Source organism: Drosophila mauritiana, chromosome X (genome assembly GCF_004382145.1).
Source record: "Drosophila mauritiana strain mau12 chromosome X, ASM438214v1, whole genome shotgun sequence".
Taxonomy (NCBI): domain Eukaryota; kingdom Metazoa; phylum Arthropoda; class Insecta; order Diptera; family Drosophilidae; genus Drosophila; species Drosophila mauritiana.
This window is the reverse complement of record NC_046672.1, coordinates 11,973,372-11,990,817: the sequence shown is the minus strand read 5'-3', so window position 1 is coordinate 11,990,817 and position 17,446 is coordinate 11,973,372. Positions and strand designations below refer to the sequence as shown.

General features: G+C 39.3%; 2 protein-coding genes across 4 annotated transcripts in view; one reads left to right on the top strand and one right to left on the bottom strand.

Annotated features, from left to right (window-relative positions):
- The window catches only part of LOC117148735 (teneurin-a), a 126,923-nt gene that overhangs the window by 93,890 nt on the left and 15,587 nt on the right, over positions 1-17,446 (bottom strand). For all 3 annotated transcript variants that reach the window (XM_033316304.1, XM_033316303.1, XM_033316305.1), the window contains exon 3: positions 7,171-7,739. In XM_033316304.1, the coding sequence (XP_033172195.1) occupies positions 7,171-7,316 (146 nt within the window). In that variant the 5' untranslated portion in view covers positions 7,317-7,739. The remainder of the gene's footprint in view (positions 1-7,170; positions 7,740-17,446) is intronic.
- On the top strand, positions 1,731-3,083 carry LOC117148737. Its single transcript, XM_033316307.1, has 2 exons — positions 1,731-2,389; positions 2,455-3,083. The coding sequence occupies exons 1-2, from the start codon at positions 1,846-1,848 to the stop codon at positions 2,901-2,903; spliced, it is 993 nt and encodes a 330-aa protein (XP_033172198.1). The 5' UTR covers positions 1,731-1,845; the 3' UTR covers positions 2,904-3,083.

Below are 17,446 nucleotides of genomic sequence, written 5' to 3'. Positions count from 1 at the left end.
CGCCCGAGCATCGCTCATTTCTAAGGCATCTCTCTATATGCCCACACTCTCTATATATACTGCCTATATATAAAACGGATGTGTAACCCCGGAGAAATGGCTGTCGATAAATAAAATGAGGGGGGAGTGGCTCATACAAGCCGCAAAATACGAAAACAACAACTGGGATAACCCTTTTTTTCTACACACAATTCCAAGCCATTACACTGAGAAATGTGACACAATTTGAATAACATTTAAAATATAAAATTGAGCATCAATTCGGTTTGGATTCCGGCTTTTTTCCTCCTCATTTTTTTTTTTTTTTTTGATGGTTTTTGGACATACCAACCCAACTCCTTGAAGTGATGGATTTGCCTGAAGAGAACATTTTCTTGGGCCTTTTCTTTCCATTCCCGATTTTTCCGGTCTCTTCGTTGTTGTTTGTTTTATTTTTTGCCCGCCACGACTTTCTGTTCTTTTTTTTTTTACTTTGTCTAAATTGCGTAAATTATTGGCATATGTTGTCTTCGCAGTCCTGTCGAGAGAGGCAATGAAACATTTTTAACCCTTTTCCTTGGAAATTGACAGGGGCGTAGGTTGGTGGGAGGGGTTTGGGGGCTGCGGAAAATGTCGATGTCGGCCTGGTATTTTATTCCATTTAGCCGTCTTTCTCTGGGATTCTCGGGTGTTCTCCCTAGTTTTTGATGCCCCTCCCCACATAACGCCACATTTTGGGGCGCCTCTGTCTGGCTGCCAGTTGGCTGTCATTTATCCCCACTTCGGGTTCAGTTTCGGCTTCCACCAATTTTCTCCCACTTTCTATCTTTCTGTTCTTTTTTTTTTTTTTTATCATTTATGGCCGTCGTTCTTTGGCTTTTTATGTGCGCTATTTCGCGAAGTAGAACAATAGCCGCCCGCCAGCTCATTCAACCCACTGCCAAAGTCGTGGATCCAGGATCCCAGGATCCTGAGTCCTGAATCCCACTGTTCCTGCTCCAGCTCCAACTTCATCTTCGTGTGCTTTTGTTACAGCAAAACGGGCAGGGTGAGCCACTACTGTCCTTCACTATCGCTCGTTGCGCCCTCGCGCTACTTTATTGTCTTGCCAAAAGAAATAGACTTTTAATATACTTGGCCATTCAGAGCACAAAACATGGAGCGAAGCTCCCAGGGAAAACTCCTTTTTCCTTCCTCAAAAAAAAAAAAAAAACAAAATGCCAGCAAACACACGGAAAATAGAGGAAAAAAGGACAAGTGTCTGGGAGTGTGGAAATATTAGGCGATTTTGCCAGTTCATTGACTTGCCACAACAATAGTTTGAAGTTTGTCTGCCAAAATATGAGAGTCCGAATAAAATGGAAGCAATCCGGGGATGAGGATTCGTAGGGGAGCGACGGAAAACAGAAGCTAAAAAGTTTTTCACTTTAATAGTTCGACCAATTTGAGAGTGGCTAAAAGGCCAGGATAATGGCAGCACAGGGAGTGCAAATAAAATCGTACTCCGATTTATTTGTACTTTTTGTTGGGCGCAATTTCTGACTGGATCAATTTGAAACTTGGCCATTTTATAGCCATCATTTCGAATCAAAATAAAGCCATGTTAAATCAATTTTTTTCCCCAATATCTAAAACATGTTGGCCTTGATTTTAGTTGAATTGTGTTCGAACACCCATCGCTTGATTATCTCAGTTTAAACACGACACAGTAACTGAGCACAACACAATAGAACAAAATTCCCAAATATTGTTGTTTCAGGTCTAGGAAATTCAAAATTATTCTTTTGTTTTTGATAGAGCGACTGAGGATTCCCTACTTTCAAGACTATACCCAAGAGAACCTCAAGCTCCAATCTCAAATAAAACATGGCCGAGAAGAAATCCCAGGACAATAATGATAATGCCAGTGGATCCCAGAATCGAACGAGCCGCGTGGAAGCCCACGTTCGCCAGCAAGAACAGAATAATGCCATATTTGCTCGACTTTTTGCCAGTTTGGATGCCGAACATCGTAAATTGAGGGAACTGGAAGAGCGCAGATCGCACCTAATTAAAGAAATGAAATATTTGAGGTCTCTACTCTTTGCGGAGAACAAGAAACTTCGTCAGACCGTTGCTCCCATTTCGGGAGGAAATCCATTACCAATTCCAACTACCACCACCCGTGCTAGTCCCGTCGTGAAAAGTGGTTCGGAGAAACCTTCTGGCTCTAGGACCTCTCCCATCATCAAGTCAGCACGTTTGGAACGCCGACCTTCCAATAAATCGGTTACAATTGCCGATCCACCAACACAAAGTTTAAACACCAGCGCAAGACCCAAGGCAAGTAGTTCACAAGTTTTAAAGAAAAAGGAAAATCGACGCAGTCTCATGGTTCCAACAAGGAAAAATAAACATAGAATTACTTTGGGTAAATAATTTATCAGCTTGTTCACATTCTAATTTAATCAAACCAAAACGGCATTCATTTTCTAGATAACTTATCAAATACCAGGGAGGACATGTTAGACGAGATCGATGAGTCTGCATTGGCAACTTCTGTGGGCTCCAACTTGCGAACTTTGGAGCAGCGTAGATCCAATTTAGAGGAACGAGAAGATATAGATGAAGTTTTGGTCTCGCTGTCAGCATTATTCACCTTTATGGATTCCCAAAATACAGACCAGGCCATTTTACCAAGTGCTGCTGATACCAATGATTCCAAAACTGACGAAGTGCTTCCCAATACCGATCAAGATCCAAGTTTTTATCTCCCAAGTGCCGATTCTTTGTTCAAGGACATACTAGGAACGAATTCACCACCCTTAGAGGTGAATTCGCCAGAAGAATCACTTGAATTACAACCAGTTGGCATTGTCGAATGTTCAGCGAATGTGGCGGAAATCGTTGAAAATGAACACGAAACGGAAACGGAAACTGATTAAAAGCCCCGTTTAAGGGTTTTTAAGACTATTCTGATGGCTAATTAAACGTGGAACTGCAGCTATTTACTAGATCTGACAACAATATTAAACAAATACAGACATTAAAGCCAACAGCACAGCCTTTGCATTGAGGAATAAAATAGAAAGGCTTTCAGATAACTCTGCTTAAAAATCCTGTAGTTTCAAACTTTGAATAGCTGAATTGCTCACCGCATGACTACTTAGTTTTTCAGGGATCAAAGGCAAACAATTTTCCTGTTGATGCTATCAAAAATGTGGCAAAATATTTACGGACAAGTGAGGGCCTATTATTTTTGGGGTGGAAGAAAATCTGCACATGCTCATGGCATATTCGGTCGACTTTTCTCAGCATATCTTGTGCTTTTTTTTTCTTTCTTATTCAATTTGCCGACCCTTGGTCCCCTGTCTCAAATTGAAGTCCTGGGGGTCGAGGACACTCTCGACATCCATTTCAAAACAAATTAGTTGCCAACTGTCCGAAACAAATGTTGTCTAACGAGCAAAATCGAGTTGTCTCCCATTGCTATAAGAATACACATGAACTAGGTATGGTATACACATAAATATATATAATATATATTTGGTATAGGTATATATACATATGTATGACATGTCCACTTCTTGGGAGTTTTGTGCGACTTGTTTGTCCAACGAAATGATATGAAAAGCTCGGCATTTCAATCATAATGTTCATCACGATTTTTTCCTGTTTTCCTTTGGGGTTGGAATAGAGAAGATGGTGGGGACTTATTGATTGGACTGGGTCAAGAGGTTATGTTTTGTGTGTGGGATTTTTGCTAGTGAAATGCACTTGAAGTGCAAAACTAAACTTGCAAGTCAAACCCGAAGCTACAAAAAAAAAAAAATGGGAAACTCGAGAACTGAAAACTGAACTAAGGCAAACCGAAAACTAAACAAGTTTCTGGCTACCAAAAAAACCACCTGACCCATACGAGCACACACAAATTACTTATGTGCGGATGGTGGGTGGTGGTTCAGTGTGTGGTTACACATTTCATTTTTTCTTTTTTAGTTACTGTTGTTGTTTGTTTTCAAGTAGGTCATTAGAGAGGCCTTCGCCCTTCGCCCGGCCACTTGAATTATTAAATTCCCCCGGCATTTCGAAGTTCTGCAGTTGAGCCAAGCGAAACGAGGCGCTTTTCCTGCCCTCGCTCCTCAAATATGCACATTTTTCTATACATATACACCCATCCGTCCATCCATCCATCCATCCATCCATCCATCCATATATACATTTATACATATATAGTAGGTCCTATTCGCATTCGTAATCGTATTCCAGGTTTGCCAGACTGTTTCCATAACTTACCTAAAAGTGGCGAAAAAAGAGAGAAATAGAAATATTTATTGTAATTTTTCTGTTTTGAATTCGCAGCAGCAGCTTAAAAATGGGAAACTTTGACATTCAAGGGGACATAAATCAGCAAAGAGAAAAAGTGCAATATTTTTAAAACATATAGCTCAGGCATGAAAGTGTATATACATTTTAGATGCTCTTACTCTTGTTTCGCTTACAAAAAGCTTGAGTACCGCAAAGGTACTTTCAAACCAATTCCAGTGGCATTTTTTCAGTTTCTAGTGCTCTGGAATTTAGTATTTAACTATTTAAGTTGGAGTGAATTCTAGAGCACACCCTGTTGTGGTCCCGCGTTCGGCTGGCAGTCCCATAAAAAGTAATTGGAATTTTCATTTAATATAAAAGCTGAGCGAACAACACAGGCAGCGGAACACAATCTAACCCACTTGGCAGCTTGCAATCGCACAGCAACCAAAAACTATGCATATAAACGGGGCCACTGATGTTAGGATCTGCACCCCCATTTCACAACTTGCTCCCCCCTTTGGGAAACCCTCTCGAAAAATCCATCTCTTCCATTTTGAACTGGAAAAAGGATACAATGTAGCCAGTGGAGCATCCTCATACTCATGGATATGTGTATCCCCGTGCAGGCTCGGCTCGTTGCTCATAAAACTCACTCAAGTAAAAGTACGAATGGTTTTCGATATGAAATGCATGAAACTGACAGGCAAACATATTGCGCCGCATTGCCGAAACCCGCCCACGGCCACGCCCACGCGACCCAAACACCCATACGCCCACATTTCCAAGCCACTACACCGGGGAATAAAATCATATAAGCATCTTATTTATTTTCACTCATTTAGTTTGCATCCAAATAATTCGCCTTTTTTTTGTTTGAATCTCTGGCATACGGATTTTTTCAACTTTTACGTTTACTTAGTGCTCAAAGTTTGCTCGATTTTAATATGAAATCGCGAAAGCAGTTTCAATCGCATGCAGTCATTATGCAATATACAAAAAATAATAAATAAAAAACAATAATAATAAATATAAAAAAAATGTAAAATCGTTGAGCAGTTTTCATTCTTAAAAAGTTTAAATTTGAATTTTCAAGAAATGCTAATAGCCATTGAAATTATTTTAAAAAAAATATCAAATCATATTTTTTTTGTTGTACTGATAAATAAATAAGCAATTCCTTAACAGGTGGTATATTTTTTTTGCAGTGCAGCCAGTCTCTTGTATCAGTTGGCTGACTGTTGGTTACCACTTGGCCGTTGTTGCTCCTCATCCACATCCACATCCACATCCATATCCTCAAGCTCAACCTCCATTTCGTCCTCGTAAGCTCTTCCATCTGTGTGCCCTCGTTACCGCCCCTTCACCCCTCCGGTCATTGTTGTGGGCTGTCTATATATGTATATACGAATTTAACTATATATATATATATATATACATATATATGTATTGTATCCCAGTGCGAACTCCGCACCTCTCGCCTGTCTATTTATTCAGATATGAAAATGCATATTGTACACTCGACTCACGCCGCTCTATATGGGACATTTCTTTATCATCCGCTCTTCGCCTCCATCTGCATACACACACAGATATATTTTATCCTTTTTTCAATATGCAACTCTGTGGCATGTGAGTGTGTGTGTGCGGGTAAAACGGACCGAAAAAAGGATATATGGATGGGTACAAAATATAGGAGCTACTCATCGAGGCGTGCGTTTATTGCAATTGTGTTCCAGTTTCTTGCGTTTGAATTGGAGATGATTGCGCCGACGAATGGAGTCTCAAAAAAAAAATAAATAAAAAAAAAAAAATAAATAAAAAAATAAAAATAAAAAAAAAATGAAATGAAAACAAAGCAACACCTTCGGGTGACACGGCAATAAAGGAACTGTTTTCCTTTTGATAAAACTCAATGGGTTTAAATGCTTTCTGGTTCAAAGTGTTATTTCCACATGCTCCGATTTATTTCAGCCATTATTAGGTGCAATATTTAGCACAATTCTTGTTTATTTCTGTATTAAATCATTGCATTTTTCTAAGGCACAAAACACTTGAACCCCATGCCATTATTAAAATGACTTGTTGTTGTGCTTGAAAACACTCGAAATGTAAACTGTTTAATTATGTTACAAAGCACTTAACTCGGCACTTCTGCAAGTTATATTTTCCTATTGAAATTTCCGTTTAATTAGGGCTTAAAGCACTTTGCCCTTTGAGCTAACGTTTATGCTGGCGACTCACATTGCGTTTCGAATGGCTGGCATTTGCCCAGGATTGCTTGTATTTTCTAATTATTATATGCATTTCAATGCAACGGCGGGTACCACAGGACTCGAGGACTCGATTGTTAATTAAGTCTTAAATCTGTGGCAATATTTCGGTAATGATATCACGGCAACGCAACTCAGACAGCAATGCGATACGGTTGACCCGAGTTGACCTGTGCATAATCGCCATTTTGCCTTTGTTCCCGGCATTTTGATGGCGTTGTAAATTCGCGATGACACTCGACTTAATTACAATTATTTGCACAGGTGTGCAGGTGAATGCACTTGCAGAAAATTAAGTCGAATATTTAAGTATTTGGTATTTTTATAAGTTTAGTTTAGTTTAAACCTACGAATTATAGGCAATTTTGCTTATGAATTTAATTTAATAAATCTTTTTAAACTTAATCCAGTTTGTCTTAATACAAATAAGCTATTTTATGAATGAATATAAAGATTTTATGTTTTAATAGGGTGATTTAAAATATCTATATTATATAGAGTGAACTTTGTATTTTTGTTCAACTTAAGAAATTGCTTATTATAGCATTGCAATGCACTATATGAGTTGCAGAGAATCTTAAATTGTATTTGAACTAATTTTTTTTTCAAGTGCATCGAGTGCATTATTTACCTGCTGGAATGGTTCGGCTCGTGGGCAAAGGGCTCAGCGTAGATATTTCGCACGGGGGGCACTCGGCGGGGCAGGGGCGGCGGCACCGGATTGTAGCCATCCATGATGGTATCACAATCGGAGTACTTCATCGATTTCATAGTCATTTTGTGTCTGGTGTTCACTGTACCGAGAGTGCGAGAGTGCACTTTGCTTAACGATTTATGTCGATTATTTATTATTTAATTATGCGTTTTTATTTCGTTTTCGCGACGTTGCGTTCCGCTCTTGTCGTTTATTAATTATTACAACTATTATTATTGTTAATGGCAAGCGCAGGATTTAACCCTTCAGCGGCGATCGCGAGTCGTCTGCACCCCGTTCGATGCATGGGCAGGGGCAGGAGGGGCCCACAGGGGCCTCGGTGGCATTGCCACCCGCGTATGGATATATATTCCCAGCGACACAATGAAAATCTCTGCGTCGAAATCCCTATCTATCGGATTTCCAATCGCTCTGGATCGCTGGTTATCTGTATCCTTAAAGTGTTTTTAAATCTTTTTCATGGCTGCCAATTGGTTATTTTCGATCTGAATGGGAATAGAAAATATATGGGTGAGTAATTGAGTGGGGTTGTCTTAAAGACAACAACCTTGTGACCTTTCGTTACGCTTTACTAAATCCATTTTGTATTTCTCTTTTATCAAGTTTTGATAACCACATTATAAATGTTCAGTATTTAATATAATTATTCGCATTATTTGTTATTTTTCGCATTGCATCTTATCTAATATTTGCTGGTAATTATTTATTCTATTGTTTATAATTAAAGTCGAATTAATGCGGATTTGCTAAACATGTAAATCGACCTTTTCATTCGCAATTTAAGTAAACACTTAATCAAGCGTGTAATTAAAAGCAAAAATTCCAACATTTTCCCTAATTTCCCACATTTGCCAGCGGCTGGCAAAACACTCTTAATACCGCTTAGCAAATGTTAATTGTTTTTCCCCTGGTAACAACGATTGCATTTGCCTAATCTGTATCTGTTACCATCCCACCCGTTTCGCAATCTATATATCTATCTATCTATCGATTTCATTCCCGAGTTCTAACCAAAAATCATTCTTGGCTCCGTTTCAGCATTTTCAAATATCCCAAAACTGGTTTTCCTTCGGCCAAAATGGAAAAATCGAGGGGCGAATCGAGTGGAGAGCGGCTGGGCAAACAATCAGAATAAGTGTGGATTCCATTTTGGTATCTGGCAGTTTGTAGTCCCATGTCCGACTGACTGCCAATGGCCAGCATATTTGTTACACTTGCCGCCCTCTTTATCCGATTGGACTGCTGGTACTAGTAGTGGCACTGGTGCTACACTGCTGTATGGCTCTAATCACAAAATCCCACCCATGATGTGCCCAGGCAAAATATTCAAAGTCATCGTGTAATATTGGAAAAACACTTGGAGCTGTGTGGGGCTTTTGGATTTTCGATTGGGGATTGGGGATTGTGGAGCGGGCGCCGATGCCAAACAATTTCAAATGTAATCCGTTATTGTGGCCAGGCCGATCGAAACGTTTTCGTATCTCAACCTGTATATGTATCTGTATCTGTATCTGTGGGATACAATGGACCAGCACGGCAGCAGCACGGGCTTGGGATAATGCGGCATATCTTTGGGATTTTCATCTCAAATTAAATTTATGATATGGCACAAAAATTGAATAACACCCAGCCAGGCACGAAGTGAATCAAAATCAATCAAAAGATGCCAAACCAAGGGAAAGGGCAACCTGGAGATAGAGGGGGTAGTAAGACTAAAGGCTCTTCAACGGCAGACAGCAGACACCTCAAATGAACCGCAGAGATGCAAGTGCATCGATGCAGATGCAAAATACGGAAAACACGGCAGTGGCGTAGAACGGATTTTATCAGTGGCGAAGGGGTTCTAAAACTGATTTCTATTTATTTATAATCAGTGAAGAAAACTTGATTCTTTTTATAAAAAAAAATCAAACAAATACATTAATTTTAGTGTGCAAATGCAGCACTTTTTTAACTTCAAGTTAAGTAAATTAACCATTTAACAAAACGAAATCCCCTTTCTAAGCCACTGACTGCACAGCTGCGGTTGCAAGTGCAGTTGCAGTAACAGCGTCTCGACCGCAAAATGGTCAATTCCTTGCTGCATTTTGCATCGCCATATAGACACAGATGTATCGTTTCTTCCGCTATCCTGGCAAATTTCTCATTAATCAAACATCGAAACACTGACTGATTTTGGGGAGCATTAATTAGCACAACGCAATGAACTAGCACATTCATTCCACGCCAGCGAATCCAATGCCTCAATAGATACAGATACACCATCCGTATCTTTTCTCACAGCGGTGGCTAATGAAATACTTTCAATCATAAACGAAAATAATTTCACGTTCATTATGAAAACAGCGAACAAAAACAACACGAGCAAACAAGAGAAATAATAACCCAACAAAGAACTGGCATATCCATTGCTGTTGCTCAAATATTTCAGCAACACGTATCAGATACGTCAAAAAAAAAAAAAAAAAAAAAAAACATTAAAAAAACAACAAACAAGAATGGCTTGTAATCGCATAATTGTTGTTCGAAAAGCGAACAAAAAAATAAGAAATATGAACGAATTTTGAGAAGGGTGAAAAGTATGTTGTCACCACGACATGAAATACAACAATTTTTGGTATTTTGGCAATCAAATTGTTTTAATTCCTCAAATTAATATATGCCTCGAAAAAAGAGAAAAGGGGATTCCTGATACAGTTAATATTAATGCAGCCGGGAAATATATTGTACATCATTTTTATATTTATTTTTATTATTTTTGCTGGGTTTTATTATGGTTTTTGTTAATTACAAACACTTGATAATGCCCTTATTTTATGAACATATTTTCGGTCAAGGATTAACAATTTCCGCTTCCTATCATCCAAATCGCATCTTGCAGACACTGGGAAATTTCTGTTTGTTTTTCTGGAAAATCTCTAGCATTCCTATGATTGATCCCCGTGGCATATACATATATGGCTTCTCGGAAATCCCCGGACAAATATCTTCTGGTCCAAAACGCATTGTGCTGATATGAAATCTACTAGTTGGTTTGGTCGAGCCCGAAAAGCAGCTAAAGATTTACTGGCCAAAGGCACGAATACCGCTCCCCGTTTTTAGCTTTCAGTTTTCCAACGTTCGGCGTTCAGCTGCCCAGAAATATTCCAGCTGAGTTTGTCTGGCAGCGCATTAATCTCCAGCTTGGCTACCAAGTTCGCTGCACTCTCCACGCGGCCTACGCGAAAAATGCAGCGCGAAAAAGAGGCAGCAACGAAAAGGGGGCGGTGGCAGGGAGGTACTTGCACTGAACAAAAAATATGGGGAAGACAACTCTATGGGCAAACAACTGTTTTGTTGACCATAAAAATCCAACTCAAGTAAATGACAACATTTTAAAGAAGGAAGAAGGGAATATTTTTTGTATCTTTTTCCACAGACAACACTCCCCCTTTTTTTGCAGTGCATTTAGAGAGGAGCGACTGCTCCTTAAACATTTTGTTGTTTTGTAGTGCAAATCATGTCGACGCCCCTCCGCCTGCGCATTCGAGACCCTGCCCCTTTCGCCCACCCAAAATGCTACCAAACGAGTTCGCAGCAAGTTGCTCTGTCGAACAGCAAAAAAAAAGAAACCAACGACAAGTTTCCAGGTTTTCGTTAGGATGCAGCTTAGCTTATAAGAAAACAAAAAATAAACCAAGAGGAACGTTGGAAAAAAATCTATATAGGAAAATAAGAGGAAACCAAAAGCAGAGCTGGAACTGGGACTTAAACTGGGACTGAGCCTCCGACTTGGACTTCAACTGCGACCGAAACGGACCATTGAGCATTGGGGATTGGGGATTGGGGATTGGGGATTGAGGATTGGGCAGAACTGGTTTTCATCAGAAAAACCAGAAGAGGGCCTTGGTTTGTTGTGCCCCCCTTTCTTGCCGCCCCCTTTATTCTTTTTTCGCCGCCTGTCAGGCATCAAAATGTCAGCGAGTAAATGTAATTAAAATTGATTTTATTTCCCTACGAACGCCACAAACATAAAACAATTAAATGGCGTCTAAGCCAATCTTGCCCATTCCCCGAACTTGTGTCAACAATTTTTGATTGTTTATAAATAGTAGCAGAGGGTGAGAAAAGTATGTATGCCCCGACCCTCTTGAACATTTGCCACAAATGTCAAAAGTAATCATGATGGCCAACACGGCATGTCATTTCACTCGCTCACTCCAGAAATTCTGAAATCCCGAAGATCTTCAACCAAAACCAAAGGGTTGCCCAACAACATTTTTATGGTCGCTGGGGCAAACAAAAACACACATATATGTATTTCTCCAAAAATGTTTCCAGTTTTTATGAGTGGGAAGTGCGTGCCACATGAACAACGGGGGGATCTTGTGGCGGGGAAACGCGGGCGGGAGTCCCGAGAAAATCGGAGGGAAAAACGAAAAGCCACAGTCCATATAAAATATGCTTTTCCAATTAGCGTTTATTTGGTTTTTCATTTTCTGTTTTATGTTTGCCCAGATAAACAAGCAAACACCACAGTTTCGAATAATTAAGGCACACTGAACTTGATAAAGTTTACTAGCTGCAGTTTTTGAATTAACAGCTCTCAAATTAATATTCTTTTCAAAAATATTCAATAAAAGAAATTAACAATTGCAATAGAGAAATTATTAAGTTTAAATACTAAATTGTATAATGAAGAAGATTGCATATAGGTCGTATTTACTCTAAGAATTATTATAATTTCAAGCATTTAAAAAATTGTATTTAAATAAGTTGTTATTTTTTTTTTTCACTGTTTATGGAAAGGATGATTCCCCACTTGGGGCATTCGATTTGGGGCCAAAGCTAATTGGCCAAAAGCCATTGGTGGCGAGTGTCACCGAAGATCATGGATCATGATGCATCAAACAGCTGGCATTTTTCCAGCTGAAGATTTCCCCCAGCGAAGAAAATCCAGCGGGTTCAAGCATCTTTTTCCAAGAAGATCACTCAAAATAATCATGGGACTTGCAGCGAAAGCTCTTGTCACGATCGTTTCGTTTTATGGAATTGGGAGCAATCTGTTCGATCGTTTTTTCGTTTTTTTTTCGGCGTTGTTTGTGGAGTGAGATAGACAAAAAAAAGATGAGTGCTTCAATGTGCCATAAAGTCACAACTGAATTATGAACTTATGAACCAGAATCACACTGGCCATTCAAGCTGATTATGGTGGCCATAAATGCTGATCCGCCTGGATAATTTTATTGGCAAAAAGTAAAGGATTCCAGATGCAGCACGCAATCAGATCGGCGCAATCCTCGATGGCAATGACGCACATGATCGTCCAGCAAGTCGGTATCCCCCCTTTTCAAGTCACACATAAATTAACGCCCCTGTCATAAGTAAGTATATATACATACATATGTGCACTGTGCATTTCAAGGTCTGGGGATGTATGGTATGTATACATATATGTACATATATCCAGCAGATCGAGAAACCGCACGCACGCGTCTCGCTGAAGTAATGAATTCCCCCCTTTTCTTTTTTGTTTAAATATTTTGCGTGCCTCGAGATTTATGTTGGTGTCGCAACAACAATTGCATGAGGCAAGCCGCATTTATTTGTCTTGAAAGTTTTATTGCTTTTAAATTTATGGCCTGGGTTCTTCTGCTCTTGTTTTTTTTTTGTTTTGGTGATGATCATGTCACAGGGCGAGTGTTCACACCTACATAATTAAGGAAAATATTGTTCAAAACAACTGAGACACATCTGCCGATGGACTTCCCCTTTCTCGAAATCTTCAAGAGATTCTTATGGTTTTATGACCCCAAGAATGAGCCACATTTCGTATTTAGAATCTCAAAATCCAATGCTTAGAATTTGCTCGGAAATTTGTGGCTATTTATTAAAGTTATCAATAACACACTTTATAAGAAGTTATATGTTCTTGGGACTTTGTTTTGAGATTTTCAGGTATGCGCTCTTGATTATGAGCTCTACATGGAGATTTTCCGCATATTTTCTCTTGCAAATGAAAAGAACTTTTGCTTAGCTCACACACACACACGCACTCAAGTCACGGTGTTTTTTGTTTTTCTTGGCATGTCAGAAGCCAGGTTCTTAGACTTCGTTGATAAGTTATCATGGCCAAAACAGGGGCATCCACCTCCTGGGGCTTTTAGCCTCCGCTCCTTCCATTTCAATGAGATTAAAATCTTTGAAGACATTTTATAAACATGAAAAATGTGCGTCAAGTAAACTAAATATAACAAAAGCCACGGGAAGACAAAGGAAAAGCCGAAAGTTTTTTAAGTAAAATGCGGGGAAGGTTACTGCCCTGCTTTTTCCAGAAAATGTTAATATTTATTGAAAGCATAAAATAGAAAGGCGACACAAATAAACTTATTTTTTTTCTCAGTCGCGTCTCCTTAACCTTCCCTTGAATTTCCTTTTTGTACTCGTACTCTACTGCTACTGCTTTTATTATAAGAAAAGCTAAGGAAAAAAGTAAAGTGCACACACATAAGCCTGCCTGCATAGACATCATAAAAAAGTTAAGCTCACAATACAAAGACGCAGATACACACATGCACACACAACAAAAGAGCAATTTGTTATTTAATGAAACTGAAAATGAAATAAACTCGCAGGCAAAAAGCCAGCAGCGGACGAAAAAAGCAGAATGTATCAGTAAGATGAAAGCATTAACGCACAGAATGCTAATATCTTATGCACACAACACAAGACACGCAGATACATTTACAGCCTCAGCTGCAGATACAGATACAGATACGAATGTATATGTGGGCACAGATATATATGGGGCGCTTCTGGGGAATTACAACGGCCTATGAACTGAAACCGAAACTGAACTCGAAGTGGATCCCAACTCAACTCGAACTGAACTGAATTTTGTCGTGTCTTTGATTATTATCTTAGCACACGGGAAAAAACGAGCAGCGATCTCAATCGTTTTTATAGAAATTTTGTTTTATTCTCAAATGAAATGAAACTGTTCTGCAGAATATTTATTTTTAATTAAATATTTAAAAGTATATTTATGCTATATTTAAATTTGAATTTTATAATATATATATGGAAAGTTTCAAAAAAAAACTCCCGATTTATTCAAGTGCAGCTTAGCCCGCGATATGCGCTCATAAAACCCAAAACACACACACATGGTCACCCATTTGTATCTGTATCTGCATCTCGCACATTAACAGAGAAGCAAAAAAAAAATAGGAAAATAAAGAGAATAAAGTTAAGCTAACAAAGCAAAGCGCCGAAACTCAAGAGGTGGGTTTTTCCACCCGCGGAAAGGGGGCGCTAGGAAAATGTATGGGGGGATAAGTGAAAAATGTTGTAGGACAATTTCTGTCGTTTGCCTTTATGGATTAACAAAAAGAAAAAAAAACAAACGAGGAAAGGGGAAGGGAAAATAAACCAAAGTCCGAGGGAAATTTAATTTAGCTTGCTATCTCAAAGTAAATACAAAGTAATAATTGCCCGGCTTAAAGATAAAATCATCCTATTGTATTAATCGCACGCTAATATGCATTTATGGCAACGCAAAATCATATTAGATAATATGCCTATTTGATTTTGTTTACAATGTGCACATATATACATTTTATGTATGCATGCGTTTAACAAATTAGACAAATCGCTAATTACTAATCCCATCCAAATATGCATTTATGGCTTATTTATTCCTCGATTTGAAATCACATTTGATTTTATTTACAAACAGTGCAATTAACATTTAATGAATCCAAACAACCGAATGGATGGACATGTAAAATACCATTCCCACAGTTCAGATCTCTTCAGCAACGAAGTTATCCACAGCCATTTGCCAACACTTGGCCAGTTGATTGTGTAACTCATCGCATCTATCAATGATTCCCATCGATTTCGAGCTAATTTCCACTTCCTCTTCGGCTGACACTTTTTCCCCCACCACCATCGCCACGTTACATTTCCCGTCTAAAGGGCTGACTGACTGACAGCTTGTTAGGAAAATACAAAACCCAGACGAAAAGAAACCTTGGGATGCATCTGACGATCCAATCCGATTCGAATCGAATCGCGGCGATCTGCCCACACGAAAGACACCCAAAACGCAAGAGACCAAGCCCCGAGTGATGATGATGATCATCTGAACCCTTTTTATTGTTGTCTGCTGTTCTCCCACCCCTTCCACCCAATTTTCGATCTCCACCCACTCAGGCTTGCTACACAGGCAAAAAATGTTAGGTACTTCTGATAAAGTGAGTATCTTATGAATATAAAAACAACATCTGTACTCAATTTGAAGCATCTTTCTTCCATAAATACTTATTTGGAAAGACCTAACCCTTTTTTTCACTGTGTAAATTCACAAATCAGTAAAAGACTGTAGCATTTATTTGTCGCTTCGGCAAGCACAGAAATTGGATGAATTCGATGTCTGGGTCTAAGGAAAGTTCCGCATCAGTAAACCCCGCAACATTGTTGCATTTTAACAAGCCATTTTCAAAAAAAAAAAAAATGAGGAAAAATCGACCCCACACATGGATCGTTAACGGTGCAACAACAGCTATAAAGGGGGAATATATCTTTGGGATCCCCGAGATCCGATCCGATCCGATCCGAACGAGGCGATTCCCAACTTGAAAGCCTTGTAACTGGCCTAAAGATGTTGATCGGCTTATCGCCGTCGATCGTTTTGCATTCGAAATGAGATGCAATCCGCGGGTCTTAAAAGTATCTGTATCTTTATATCGCTGTATCTGCGGTCTGTGAATCGTTGTATCTGCATATCCATCCGCGGCGACCGCCTGCGAAACGTTTTACACCCAATAAAGGCGTCAAGAGCGCCATAATAATTATCACAGACACAGGCCAACATTCCCATTCTCAGTTTTCCTTTTCGCCGGGCGACTATTAAAAGCCAACAAAAACAAAGACGACGGGGGCAAAAACGAAAGGAAAACGATGAAAAACCAAAGATGCAGCCCATAAAATGAGTATGGTAAATAAAACAACAGTTGCCGGCGAACAAAAAAAAAACATCAAGAAATGTACACAAAAAAGTGACTAAGTGAAATATGAAAAGGGGGCGAAAGGAGTGTAGCTACTTGGGCTGAGATTTTCTTGGAATTAATTACACAGATGCAACATGTTTTGTGGCCGAAATTAGTAATGCTCTAGAAGATGCAATTAGCAAATACCTAAATACATTTATACTGGCACTTGATGTTAATACTTTTAATGTGGCATTTTATAATGGCCAGAGAGAACACTTAATTGCCGTAATTGTTAGAAGCACGAACGTACTATATATACTAAATATTGTAAAACCATCTAGGTTTTTGAGAAGTAGAAAGAAGGTGATATAACTTCTCAAGATTGTGGTGGGTGTTAAGTGACTTTCCGCCCCAAAAATCATTTACACCTCAAGCCAAAGGAGAATCAGAGAAAAAAGTATCTGACAAATGAGAAAGTATCTGACAAATGAGCAGATGCTGGGCGGGGCAGGTGAAGAGGTGCAACTAGGGTGTTGATTGGCATCTTCGGCTGCGGACTGCAGTTAGGCGGCCAATGCACTTTTCCTCACTTTTCCCTCCGCCCCGTTTTATATGAAGAGCACTTTCTTTCGTGTATTTGGCAAGTTGATTTCCATTTTCATTAGCTGCCTTTGGGCTTATTTATTTTGTTCCCCCTCCCTTTTGCCATTTGCATTTGCAATGAATGAACATTTTTGCGCAAGACACGCATGCAAATCGAGAGGCAAAAATGCAGCCCAGTTGGCCCGAAGAACTCACAACTTCTTGACAACCGGGAGACAAACGTGCAACAATAATTGGCACACGGCCAGATATTCCAAGTCCATTGATGAAAAGCAGCCACATCGGCTACAGATACAGATACCGATACAGATACATATGCAGATACACGCTACATGGATGCGCATATATAACGATATGCCAGATGAAGATACAGCAGATCTTAACCCAGCGCTTTCGATTTAATTTTAGCCACTTGAATTTCCGCCGTTCGCTCGTCGTGGTTTTTATTTACTGTTTTTTTGTTGTTGCCGTATTTTTTTTACGACCTCAGTCCCAAGTCGACAACACAAAAATGTTTACAAAATAGAAATAAGAGCATAAAATATTTTGTCGACTTCCGCTCGTAATCACCAATTAGTAATGCCACACTGACAAATATGCCAAACCGAAAAACT

What these genes read in the sequence shown, in the direction of transcription:
- LOC117148737 (XM_033316307.1), top strand. Translation starts at nt 1,846, where the DNA reads ATGGCCGAGAAGAAATCCCAGGACAATAATGATAATGCCAGTGGATCC. An exon ending in TAAACATAGAATTACTTTGG is followed by an intron (nt 2,390 to 2,454) that starts GTAAATAATTTA and finishes TTCATTTTCTAG; the next exon opens with ATAACTTATCAAATACCAGG.